A 13,589-nucleotide genomic window follows, 5' to 3' on the forward strand; every position below is an offset into this window, starting at 1 on the left:
CAAGCTAGCCTAAAGATTGGTCAAGCGCAGCTACAACACATACTGTGAAAGAGATACTTACCATGCTTGTTACCTGAATACAAACAAATAAGAGGACATGTACTTTAAGCCTTTTGCTTTTTGAACATGTAAAACTATAAATCTGTTTTGCACAGTATTTAAAACAGATTCAAATATAAATAGTCACTGTTCACAAAACTTCAACTTAAACAGTAACTGTATTCATTTTCAATCTTTGCGAATAACGTCACTTGTGTCAAATATATTTCATATAAAAAAAAAAAACCACACATCTTAATATGTTCCACCAAGATGACTCGTTTGCTTTTTAATAGTATACCGGTAGTCGATAGTTATCTCTGCTGTCACTGCATAATACAACATGTTTTAATTAATCAATGCTATTTCTAAACAGTAATCAGTGTATGAAAATGACATTTTTATTTTATCCAACATGTGCCCCCTTTCAACTCATGCAATCTGTTGCAATCAATTAATTTATTCATAAATGTATCTCATGTTCAGCATCGTGTACGGCAACACCTTTAAGATTTAACCTGATACATTATTAACTGATTTATTCTAAAATGTATTTCTAAAAAAATAACTCCTCAGTACCGGGAATCAAAAATATGAAACACATACAGGGGGCTTCACTAGTTTGTATTGCATCCTATTCATGAAAAAAACATTTTACTGACATAGAAAATAACAAGATAACATGTCAGGTAACACAATATAGAGGATAAAAATAGAAAATGTGAAAACACAAAAGTATTATGCACAAATGGAAAGGCTGTACTTGAATAATTCTCCCTCTGGTATCTAATTGGCTTTTCATTAAGGCAGACAGTAACACATACAAAAGCTGGCCATGTTAGCCAGACAACAGGCAATGGCCATGAAAGAACGTGCATTCATAGCTGTCCCAACATACTGCCTAATGAGCAGCAATTAATCCATCTCATTGGTGTTTCAAAATGCAGAGGACTGAACATCAAAAGGAGATTTGAAGCTAGCTTTTTGTTATTCAATTAATAACCCATGGGAGTTCTTTACTGTTGCATGTTCTAAAATATATTATACACTAGATACACAGTCATTGTGATTCAAAAGAATCAAACATTAAGAGCAAAATGATATCCTAATGTTATTTATTAGGTACATTTTCTGTTCATTGCTGCAGCATATGAGAATTGGCGATTTCAGATCAGTTTGTAAGAATTTAAGAAGGGGAAACAAAGAGCATTTCATGTGCCAAAGCCTGATTTTTGCTTTAGATTTTGCCAACTTTTGTTATTTGTAGGAAAGTGAGGAAGGGGGGGGGGGATGGGACCAGCATTTGTAAAGAAAAGTAAGTGGAAAAGCAATACAACAGCCTAAGCCTGAAGCCTTAAACCCATCACGCTTTAATACTGTAACCAATTACAATATTTTAAGCCAAGGCATTCCACCGATGCCCTGTCAACCCCAGTTCTGTTAGCACAGCTCACAGCCAGCCACTAACAGCCAAAGCCACTTGCCAGCATGCTGCCCGTTTTACATTCAAAACCAAACACTGCATTTCTGTTAATTTACAAGGAAGTCTGTTATATAGTCAGTCTGTTACTGACACCATGCAACTTCCAGCATTGTAGTAAGTACTGTGTCTTTGAAACATGTAACAATATAGCATTTGTTTTGAGCATTTTCTTTTCATTATTTGTTCTTATTCTTAAAGCTCATAAAAAGGCAGAAATGTACTTAACAAATGGTGAGGAATCATTTCAATATTGAACGTACGCTTACTGCGTTAAGAGTTGTCTTTTATGCAGGATTATTTTTTTTGTCCTCCCATCCTGTAACTTGTAATGATTTTTAAAATAAAACATTTACATATTGTTGTCTGAGCCATTGTGGTGGAAAAAGTGTGTTTGTTTAGAGACGTTTACAGCAGTATATTAGTTCATGTTATAAAGTTTCAGGCAGATGGCAATTTCCTGTCCTTTATCTATTTAACATAAATTACAGAACTGCTGATCCAAGATATCTTACTGTAATGTAATAGAATGAGACATCCATTTTAGACATCCTCAGACTCACCGATTTGTTCAAAACAAATGCATTCGTTCTTTTTTGTTAATGAATTCTTAAAGGCTGAATCGATGCAAGAGTGTTGTATTCTAGATGGTAAACAGACTGCTGTCACATGCAAGAAATCTAGGTTACAAGAATCACAGTGCAAGGCATTCACCCATCACCATGGAAAACAGGAAGTGAAATGCATAGCAACCACAAGCCCAAAAGCAGAAAAGCGCATACCTTTAGCTTGGAATGAAACTCACGAGATTTCCTTCTGGCAAGAACCTGAATGTGACTAGACACCTGCAGGGTAGGGGAAGGGAGGAAAACAAAGGAAAAGCCTGTAACCATGGAGATGAAAAGCCCCCTGCAACTGGGCAAGCCAGACGTACCTTGATGGCGGCTTGGATTTCTCGAACTTTCTTTCTTGCTAAGACCTGTATGTGACTAGACACCTATTTTTTCAAATTTTTAAAACAAAAAATAGAAACAAAAGAGGAAACCAAAGGTAAAAACACACATCTATTTGTTAAAATACTTAGGGGAAACAATTTGTGTTTCTTCAGCCAGCTAAGCTAGTAGGGTGTACTTCATTCTCAGCCACAAACCAAGCTTAAAGCATCAAGGCATTATTATTTGGGTCACCATCACATAAGTGACTTAAGGAAGGCAGTCTCATTTAGTTATTTAGTCTTGTGCAGATTCCCACTCAGCTGCACACAACAATGCCTGGATTATTTACTAAAAAATCCAGATATCCATGCAGTCTTAATATATATATTTTTGTTGTCTAAAATCTAGATATAGGCTATCAAAACAGTATTATGAAATGCATTGTATATATTTATAAACGTGCTTAGACATTTGATATACAATGTGTTTTCGTTTTTTGTTGTATATTTAGACTGTATTATTTTATGTTAGGATTCAAATAAAATTTAATCTGTAATTCTTTACAGTTGATGTAGCATCTTAAAACTTGAAGTCTTCCAAGTAAAACATTTAAAAGAGGGGCTCATTTAAAATGCAGGCCTGTGTGTACTACTGTTGGATACAGCAGTATCAAAGTATTAATGCATTTTTAATAGCTTAACTTCTTTGACGTATAAATCCTCTGGGCCAAGTAAAAACACAAAAGACCAACGGTTTAAGTACATTTGATTGGTCTATAAAAAGAATGAATCATGGCTGTGGTTATCGGTCAATAGGCGTGACCTTTTGTATAACAAAATTGATCACTCACCATATAAGATTACTTAAAATATTTCATCTGACATATAAGCATGCATCAAGAGTCCTAGTCTCTGCTCACAAGAAGGAATCTCGCATGAACCGTCTCAATTTAAAGCAACAGGGATCCTTTAGGCTTCTGGTATTCCCATTTTAAAACGTGATCCTGTCCACACAGTTGCTAAAGCCAACTACAGGAGCACAAAGACTTCAATAACAACAGTGAAAATAATCTATATATACACACACACAATATGGGTGTCTGCAAGGCTAACGGGCTAGTTACCCTTCATTCCCTCTTTTCTAATTGATCACAGAGATGCTCCGTTTCTTATCTGTCTGGAAGCTTATGAATGCAAACTGTTTGAGCTTGTGGTATGATTTACATTGTTAAAAACTATATTCCTTCAGCGTTTACTGTACAAACAAACCTGCATTTAAGTGTTGGGCTGGCTGCAAATGGGTTGTTTTGTTGATTTCTCAATTGCAGCTTCCATTAAATGGAGAAAAATGCTCATTATTTTTGTTTCTGAATAATTTACCGATTGAAAAAGTGCTACGCACAGACTTTGCAAATCATAAGAAATAACTTGGATTATTGGGGACAAATAAAGCCTATAGTTATGAATGTAAAATGTAAAAGGAATATCTTCAAGGGGATTAAACATATTTAAAATCCCCCAAAAAACACATTGTCTTGACTAGAGAAAAAAATTGACCCATAAAATTATTATTTTTTTTTTTAAATAATGTTTAAAACCTGAATTTTAAAATTATAGAAAATAATGAGTTTTTAAATTAGGAAACATTATTTTACAGATGAGAGGGATATTCTGCACCACACAATCGATGCTTATAACAGCACACATCTTGTTTGGACTGTTTCGTTGTCAAATGAAAATGTCTAAATGTCTTCTTCCTTTGAAAAATGCAATTTGCCATGTTCACTTGCAGCACCGATAAGCAGAGCAAGAATTTCTTGCACATAAACCAGAATCGCAGTGAACTACAGCAAATGCAAAGAATGCCGTCATACAATTACTGTGATCGTAAGCAGCTTCATGCCAACACACTGCCAGATAAATCTTTATCTAAAGTAACATGGTCATGCAAGCACGATACATGCATGCATGTGTATCTTGTTCAGGTCACTTAAGTTATGACACCATACTGTATACAAATATACATAAGCAAATCGTAATAGAAGGCAGTCAATTACACTCCGGCTCATGAGAGCTGTAGCAGACGCAGTAAAGCCAGCTACAGCCATGTTTCTTCATTATTTCACATGCATACATTCCCATTGGTCTATATTACCTGTTTCCTTGTCCTCGTCTTTCCTGTTCGCAGTTTGATGTATCTTGCTATTAATTCATTTCGACCTTTAAGAAGAAAAGAAATAAAAAAAAAGGAGGGAGAAATCACATATTAATGCGATTCGGTCCAGTTGCAATCATTTCAAAGCACGATTTTTTTTCTACTAGAGGGACAGGTGCTCTGACAGTTGCATATTTTATTCTGTGGGTCCCTTCCAACTAAATTAACATAAAACTGCAGAACAGGAAGTGTTTTTTTTTACAAATACAAATATTACTGATGAGTCTTATGTTTGTGGAAGTTGATAACTGTCAACTAACAATTGTATAACCAATACTTTTCCTAATTACCCAGGCAGCACACAAATGACCTCAGGTTGGATTTATCATCTGTTAATTGCATACCACCACCTCAAAACTATTAGGCAAATTATAGGGGGGCTTTCTGATCATGGAGCCAGGTGTCACAGCAGATTGAAATATAATCTATCTATCCAATCTTGTGCTCCTTTTAACTAATGTTACCTCTTTATAAAAGTCAAGAGAGAAGTCCACCGTGTGAATTTGGTGATGGCAATTTACAAATACATCAATAATGGGATCTATTTCGTTCACAGGATCTTGTGTTTTTGCTGGTTGACATGGTCTTTGACATCTGGTAAAGTATAAAAGACTCTTTAATTTTCTGTGTTGGTTTGCCGCGTAACAGATTTGGAAGTTGAATAGTAAATACCAAGCAGTCATAAATACTGCCAGCTATAGCTTGAAACCCAAGTTTGGCCTGGTAGAATGTTAGCTCTGGCCCTGTATGCCTGTACATGGTATCAAACCTGAAACGCTAATATTTTAAGTAGCCTTCAAAATAATGAAATACTGCAAAACATACAAAATGCTTTCTACAGCATCTAAACTACAATAAACTAAACTACAGTAATTCTTACAGCAGTTTAGCTACAGAGCACATAGATTACAGAGTTTGGGTTATGTAGTAAGTCTCATTAAAAATAATATATTGAAAGGGGCTCCCGAGTGGCGCATCCGGTAAAGGTGCTCCGCATGGAGTGCAGGATGCCCGCAGGTTCGAATCCAGGCTATGTCATTGCCGACCGTGGACGGGAGTTCCTAGGGGGTGGCGCACAATTGGCTGAGCGCTGCTCCCAGGGTGGGGAGGGCTTAGGTCAGCCAAGATGTCCTCGGGACATCTTGGCTACAGCGACCCCTGTCTACAGCGACCCCTGTAGACTGGCCAGGCACCTGCGGGCCTGCCTGTGAGTTACCAAGAGCTGCCTGGTCCTCCGACGCTGTAGCTCAGAGGTGGCTGCATGGCGGGCCTGCAGAGTGAAAAGAAGCGGACGGCTGAAAGCACGCGTTTCGGAGGACGCGCGTGTCTGTCTCCGTCTCTCCCGAGTCAGCGCGGGGGTGGTAGCGGTGAGCCGGGTTGAAATAATAAAATTGGGCTTTCCAAATTGGGGAGAAAATGAGAAAAATAATTGGCGATTCCAGATTTTAAATAAATATATTTTTTTATACAGATATAAAAAATAAAATACTTTAGTACATTCAAGTAAAATGAAAAGACAAAATGTCCATCATCAAACGTCAACATTGGTTGTTTTTAAAATCAGCCTGAATGCACACAACCACCTTTTCAAAGTTTAAAAATACACCTCAGACAGGTGTTTCAGTGTCGTGTTGACTCAGAGTTGATAACCAGAGCTGGTGGGAGGATGGGCCCTGCTTTCTTAGCAGGTATCGTTTTGTTAAGGCCACGCCAACTGCAGGAGATCATGTGACCCAGGCCAAATAAACAGCATCTGGGGATTTTCAATTACAGCCCTTCATCCAGCATGCCTGCACTGTAATCTCTACCAGATGAGGCTAGGGCCTCGCTATTTTCAATAATTCACACACTGTGTACACATAACATGACAATAAGGGCATTCATGCAGACGCCTGATTCATAGATCAAAGCCCCCAAACAGCCAGCTGTAAGCATGCTTACTGCTGAATAATTCATTCTTTTCACAAGCTTGAAAAAATGCTCAGCAGGACTTGGCAAGCTTGCTTTCTTTCGTGTGTGGTGTGCAAAACAATATTTTGAAAAAGAGGCAGTCAACTTTAAGGCCCAGAAATCCCACCCTTTAAAAAAGCTCCCCCGCTCTCCAATTATAAGGACCTGTCTTGTGTCTCAAAAAAATCAGCATTAAACAGTTTATTTCCTGGAAGAACTGCAGTATTATACATGGCATCAAAACATGAAAACATTGACGATTTTCAGCTGCAGGTTGGGTTGCTCCAAATGAGCCCTCTTGTAATTGTAACACTATGCACATAAAATGAATACTGAAATACCCCCAAACAATCAGGCACCCTTTCAACAAGGTAGTTCTGAATAAATCCCAGGCGGCCTGTCTATTGCCTGTCAAGGTGCGTGTAAAGCGACTAATTTAACATTGACTGGCTTTTAGAAAAAACTAGAAAATCGACATCCAGCAATGAACATTTCAGAACTAAAATAAAAAATAAATCAGACTAAAGTTCGAAAGATGTGTGACTATTTATTATTATTATAATAACAGATATATTAGTTAAAGTGAAGAATGGGTTACCACTACCTCTACTGGCAGTAAAAAGAAAGTTTTGATCTAAAAGCCACCCTTAACTATTACTTCCACTCACTTTAAATAGATCAAGACTGACTGATATCACACATGCTTGTTCAAATAGATCAAGACTTACTCTGATATCACACATGCTTGTTCAAATAGATCAAGACTGACTCTGATATCACACATGCTTGTTTAAACAGATCAAGACTGACTCTGACATCACACATGTTTGTTTAAATAGATCAAGACTGACTCTGATATTACACATGCTTGTTTAAACTTGGTGGGAGATACGTGATCTGAAACAGTCAGGGTTGTTAATCTTGTTCACAAGAACTGTGATCAATGATAAAATAATGCCATTAAGATTTTATACCCCGGCTGTCTGGGGGCACGCCTAAATTGTAGCACCTCTTGCAGGGAGAGGGTAGGACACTAACAGCTTTGAGATTCCCCACCCTGATACCCACCCAGAGGCTGAGCAAATTGCCAACCCCTCACCCATACTACCCCCCATCTAAATCAGAGTACATGACCACCTATCTGGCCATGCAGGGATGGGGACCCGTAGGGTTTGGAAGCAGCAGATTTTGTTTTTTTTTTTTTTTTTAACCAATACACAGAATTCCGCAGTCAAATATAACCTGTTTTAAGCATTAACTCATCCAAGTTTATGTTCAATTTTACATGTTTCAAGAGGAAGCTTATCGAATCCCTCTGAATTTATCCTGGACCTCTGTTGTTTAGTTTAAAATCCCACTAACATATTCACTTCTCCAACAGTATAAAACAATTTGCTCTGCTCTGATTAAATTCCGTCTCAGACGAAAAACAGTTTTAACTCTTCAGAGTATTAAAAGGATCCCTTGTTGTCAGTCAAAGCAGCAGGAAAAGGATTAGATATTTATGACCTGACCCCCATAGTAGTCACATGCTGCTTGGCAGCTGTGAGACCGTGTATTTCGTCCACTCTTTTCTGTCATTAAGAATAGCTTCCTCTGAATCTCAATGACCCCAAGAGGTCCTAAAGCATATCAATTGCACTCCAACCGACTGCCTACAAAGAACCAGCAGCCCTGCTTTCCCCGGATTGTCCTGCAGCAGCTGATTTTTCATTCAGTAACAAATCCAATTTAGTAGTTACACTAGGCTTCAGCAGCACAAAAACAAGGAGGTGGTGCTAGTACTACCCACTTATTCGGTAGATCGGCAGTCAGACGTGAATAAAAGAAACAGTTATAAAGAACGGTCGATATACTCATGCTATACCACAGTTAACCTGAAATACTACACACATGTGCTAAATCTGGCCAGCTTTACAACAGTTGCATGTCTCCCTCATTATGGATTGGCTCATTGTATTCAGAGCCATTAACACCAGTGCGCTATGAAATGCATTTGTTTAATTGTATAGTTTTATGCTGGTGTCACCGGCATATATGAATTGTTCAATCTCATTGCGCCTAATTTAATGAATTAATAATATCTTTCACATCATCATCAAGTTTAGAATTACCATGTGCAAAAACAGACAGGTGGTAGTGGGGTGACTCAATGCACTCCTTGTGCACTTATGGGCTGACCGACTGTTGAGATGCCAGAGTCTATAATCTCATTCCTGCCAGTAGGACTGGGATGTGATCTGACCGGATCAGGGATGTGACAGCAATGTTTGATCTCAAGCAACAAATGGTAGCTCCTTTCTTGGAGTCAGCCATTTCCCAGGGGTAGAGACACAGCCGGCGATGATGGATTGCCAGTTTAGTTTATTACTTGCTGCCTATCCCAACATGCCTTGCTGCCACTGACCGACAATGACCAGAAGGAGGCCCGTGGTCACTTGTCCTGGTCAGTGTCACGGTGTCAAAGATCTTGGATCTACATACTGTTGTACAAAAGAGAAAGGCCAGCAGCTTGCCCTTGTCAGCAGTGTCTTCTTTACAGTAGAGTCATAGAGCCAATGGTAGCTATAGACTGCCATTGCAGAGAGCTTACTAACCAACGAGGGGTGTTTTTTTGATTATAATATTGTTGTTTTCATAAACCCTGTGGCTGTTAAAATTGGTTCTTTATGGATACAGTAATAAGGTAGGGTGAAAGGGGTCCTGTTTCCATACATTTTTTGGGGGGGTAAGTTTTGTTTAAAATGTTCTCTTGCCTATAGCAGCACTTTTAACAACCCAAAATAACCAGTCACATCTGGTCCCACAGTCCACAATTATGTAAATTGACTGCACCGAGTTCTGTCTGGCGTGTTTTCAAATCTGTGGAATATTCACACACGCAAAGTTTACTTCATGTGGCTTTTCTGTTTTATTCTCTTTCTGCTTTGATTTTAATAGTAGAGTAAAGTCATTTTCAAAAGCAGTATAGACATGTTTTTTATTTCGAGAGAAGCCTATCATTAATTCTTATTTGGGCATAATCTGTTGGTGTCATTTGTCACAACAAAAAGGAATCACAATTATAAATTTACCCAAATGATTGAGCATAAATCAAATATACAAGTGCAAGATGCCTGCATTCAATTTCAGTTGTTCCCTTATAATTATACTTTGCTTTTTGCTACAATTGGGTTTTCTAAAAACTGTTACAATACTAATGTATGAGGCTACAGTTTCTCTAAGCAACTGTAAATGAAACCCTTTCTTATGAACTAACCAAGAATAATAAAAAGGTCTAAATTAGTCACCCGGAAATTCACCCAAATCCTTCCTGTGCACCTTTATAGAGCAACTTGAGGATTTAAAAAAAAAGTTTCAATAGAAACTAAATTAGAGCTGGTTAACACTTTAAATCTGTTAAAAGCTTGGTCTTAGAACAGTGTTGATCTCTCATGTGCCTTTCAAATGTCCAGGTAGTATTTCTATACAACCTTATTGTTTTTGTCTGATGCTCCTATATTTACATAGCAACAGCAGGCTTAATCCTTTCTGCTCTTTTTCCTCTCCCAGAATCCAATAGCTTAGGCCCCTGGTAGAGAGTCTAGTTTAAAACACAAATCCTCCAAAGGCATGGACAATAGACTGGCTGTCCAGTCATGCGTGATGGATGACTCAAGGGTCTCAAGCTCAGATTTGCATTACAATAGACAAAATCAACAATATGGAGCTTTTCACTCGGAGGTCCCCAGTTCTGCCTATGCCCCGAGGAAGCAGGAAACCTTCTACTTAAAGGAATAACGCTGGGCTTGAAACACAGATGCCTAAGGCTTGAAACACAGTAAACAAAACCTTAAAACGTTTAGTAGGAAAGGAAGGAGACACCCGTTAATGCTGGCAGAAATCTCGATCCTTTCTAAAATGTTTACAGAGAAAAGCTGTATTTATTTTTTTAAATGGAGAAAGCATAAATTGTAAGTATATCTTTAAAATCCCATTCAGGTCTTTGTTTGTAAGGTCACAAACTCACTACTATCCAAAACTATTACCAAGATGTACTGTCTTCAGAACTGGGGTGGGTAATTTTACTGTACTGTGTATCTGAGCGGACTGCCTTAAAAACAATTAACTCGAAGCCTTGTGTAATTCATAAAATCAGATTTAATACCACATTTGCATTTAACACTGGATTTACTGGATTATTGAACTTTAATATTTTAAACCTGTATTGCAAATGATGAAAAGCACCCTTTTCATACATTAAAGATCAGCATTTCATCAGAGATTCATTTCAAAACCCTTCCTCTGAAAGAGGGGATTTTAATGTGATTGCATCTCCACCGACTGTAGGAGTCTCCATACGAAGGTGTGGTAGCCCTGCGGTGGTAATTAAGGCTAAACAGAGCACAGTGAAGCTCCTTGTGAAAAAAAGGAGGTCCAAGATCCCACATCTAACTCCAGCCCACCAGCTGGCTATTGAAGGCCATTTAAATCCCTATATTTTGGACCCTTGGATTTGAAAAGAAAGTCTAAGAAGGGCATCAAGGCCAAAGTCAGAAAGTCTGCAGTCTGTTCCTTAGTGCAAGATGATTGGACAGTCTTGGGGCATTCTTGTTGTCATAATAGCACACCCAGTGTTTTTAGAGGGTGATAGATCAAAACCACGGGTCTTCTACCAGCACAGGTTCTTGCCATTACTATCCCCTTTGACCGTCTGACCTCTACACTTTCCTTTAGCTTCAGTTCCTCCAGATGAACTCCAGAGTGCATTATGAGGCATATGTACTACTCCACAATATCCACTGTCCTGTTGTGTTTATGGAATCCTTTTACCCACAAATACAGTTCCTGTGAACTCCCACCAAAAGAAAAACTAATCTGGAGATTTAAATGGCTACTATCCATGCATGTACATAGGAAATAAATTGGGGCTGTACTTGTAGAAAATAATGTGTGCTGCGTTTACAGTTTGTGTAAAAAGTACTAGGAAAACCATACCATGTGTGTTCTCTTTAAAACATGTCCATAAATATTATAAAAAAACACAAACACGTACATTTGTGATAGTAAAACTTGAATTGGAATAATTCTGGGCTAGAGCGCTACTGGAAAACATTCACGATGACTGCAGGTCTTGGCCTTGTCCCTAATGAATATCAGTATGCATTACAAATCCACAAACCTCACTAAACTGGCACTGATTTGGCAAAAAGAAACCGCCATTTAAACTTTTGAAAATGAAATGTAATTATTGAACTACTCTTTATTTTACAGTTAACACAGGCCCTTATTTGGCCACTAACAAACATATATTGCATTACACAAGTGTTTTCTTTCTGATTATAACCCGAGGGCCTAGAATTTCTATCTGTATGAAGTTACCAGTATATGTTACTGAAGTGCAGAAATTGATCCAAAAATGAACGTTTATTTCTCCACTTGAGAACTCCCATTTATATTACATGCACATATCAAACAAAATGTTTCTGTAAAAATTTAAAAGTACATTTTGTTTAATAACATTGTAAACGCACAGGGCCCCAGCATGTCTATGTGTCTAACAATAGGAGGGCAATATTAAACTAATACTTACTATATGAACTAAACTGTAGTATTTTGTTTGTTTTCTCTGTTTTCAAGTCATATTAAAAAATCGACAAGTGTACTAAGATTAATGTCCAGGATCCTGTGCATTAGTGAAACTGCCCAGAAGAGACGAGCAAGTACCGGCTCTGATCACTCTGCGTTGTCATGTCGACAGCTTCAGCCGAGTGTGTTTATGCTTTCTGTTCCCAAGGAGACAGTTGACTGACATTGATGCGGGGGCGTTGCTCACAATGTGCCTCTGCGCGAGCCGGCTCAGGGTCAGATGCATTCACAGCAGAGCAAAACACAGACCAGTGTCGTCGCAAAGCCAACCTCTGGAGCAGGCCACTTTCATCCTAGAAGCTAAGCCGGCTCAAAGCCAGCATAAAAATGGCTAGTGTAAATGTTAGAAGCTACTATCAGACAACAAACACCTAGGAAATAGTAATGCAGTCTACCCTGCTTGGTTGATTAATAGAAGTTTATTTTAGGCTTGCTACTATTCGATATCTATTTTTTTCTTGTAAAATCGACGATTAATAGACATTTATTCTGGAAGAATTTACCAGATTTTTTTCTATCTTTATTTTTCAATTGAAGCAGAGAATGGGTGAAATCGACCTTTATGCTTTAAAAAAAAAAAAAAGCTGCCATTGAGAAATGTCTCATTTAGCGAAACCCCTTTATCATATTCAGCATGCAACAAAACCATGGTTACCAACATGCTAGTTGAAATAAAGTTTGGTCACAGCAGAGCTACCTAAAGATAGGATAAAAGATCCTACACAAATTTAAAAATGGTCTCAAATAAGCCATAGAAAAACACAATATAAAAATGTATTACACTGGCTTTTATAGCATAGATTTACAAGTAAAAATAATATGCACAGCACAAAACATTAGATAGCTTAAAAGAAGTAACTTACACTTATGCAGAGTCTGAGCTCCCCCCTCTCCTTTCAGCACAGCTGGACTCAGAGTCACTGGAAGGCAAGGCAGACAGGCCCGCTTCGTCCTGCTGTCCAAGTGTTTCCCTCTTGCGCCCCATTTTCAAATCAAACTAGTAACTGTCACCGTATATACCTATAGCAAAAGCTCATGCACAACTTAACCCACTAACTTCAAAGTAGGCGCTTTGAATGACAGGCGCTGTAGCTGGCAAATGAAAGTGCACAGTCGGTGCAGTTCTTGATGATTGACAGTCATTTAAACGAATGAGAGCATTCTAGTGCTGCTTCAGTCAATGAGATCTTTCAGGACAGGATGAAATGACAGTGAAACTACAGTAGCCACCGAGTCGACTGACAGCAACCCCTAGCCATTCAGTGTGGAACGGAGACGGGACAGACAGCAAGTATAAAAACTACACAAAACTAGAGATGATTTCTAAATTATAATTTTGGTAA

At 38.2% G+C, this 13,589-nt stretch overlaps 1 protein-coding gene across 4 annotated transcripts in view; it reads right to left on the reverse strand.

Annotated features, from left to right (window-relative positions):
• LOC117435037 (transcriptional enhancer factor TEF-1) overlaps positions 1 to 13,589 on the reverse strand; it is a 57,942-nt gene that overhangs the window by 11,435 nt on the left and 32,918 nt on the right. The window contains exons 4-6 of one of the 4 annotated variants that reach the window (XM_034057905.3): positions 4,609 to 4,673; positions 2,454 to 2,516; positions 2,302 to 2,364 (exon numbers count right to left, since the gene is read on the reverse strand). In XM_034057905.3, the coding sequence (XP_033913796.1) occupies positions 2,302 to 2,364; positions 2,454 to 2,516; positions 4,609 to 4,673 (191 nt within the window). The other 3 variants (XM_034057909.3, XM_034057908.3, XM_059003358.1) reach the window with 3 other exon arrangements.

This window comes from Acipenser ruthenus, chromosome 28 (genome assembly GCF_902713425.1).
Source record: "Acipenser ruthenus chromosome 28, fAciRut3.2 maternal haplotype, whole genome shotgun sequence".
In the NCBI taxonomy this organism is placed as follows: domain Eukaryota; kingdom Metazoa; phylum Chordata; class Actinopteri; order Acipenseriformes; family Acipenseridae; genus Acipenser; species Acipenser ruthenus.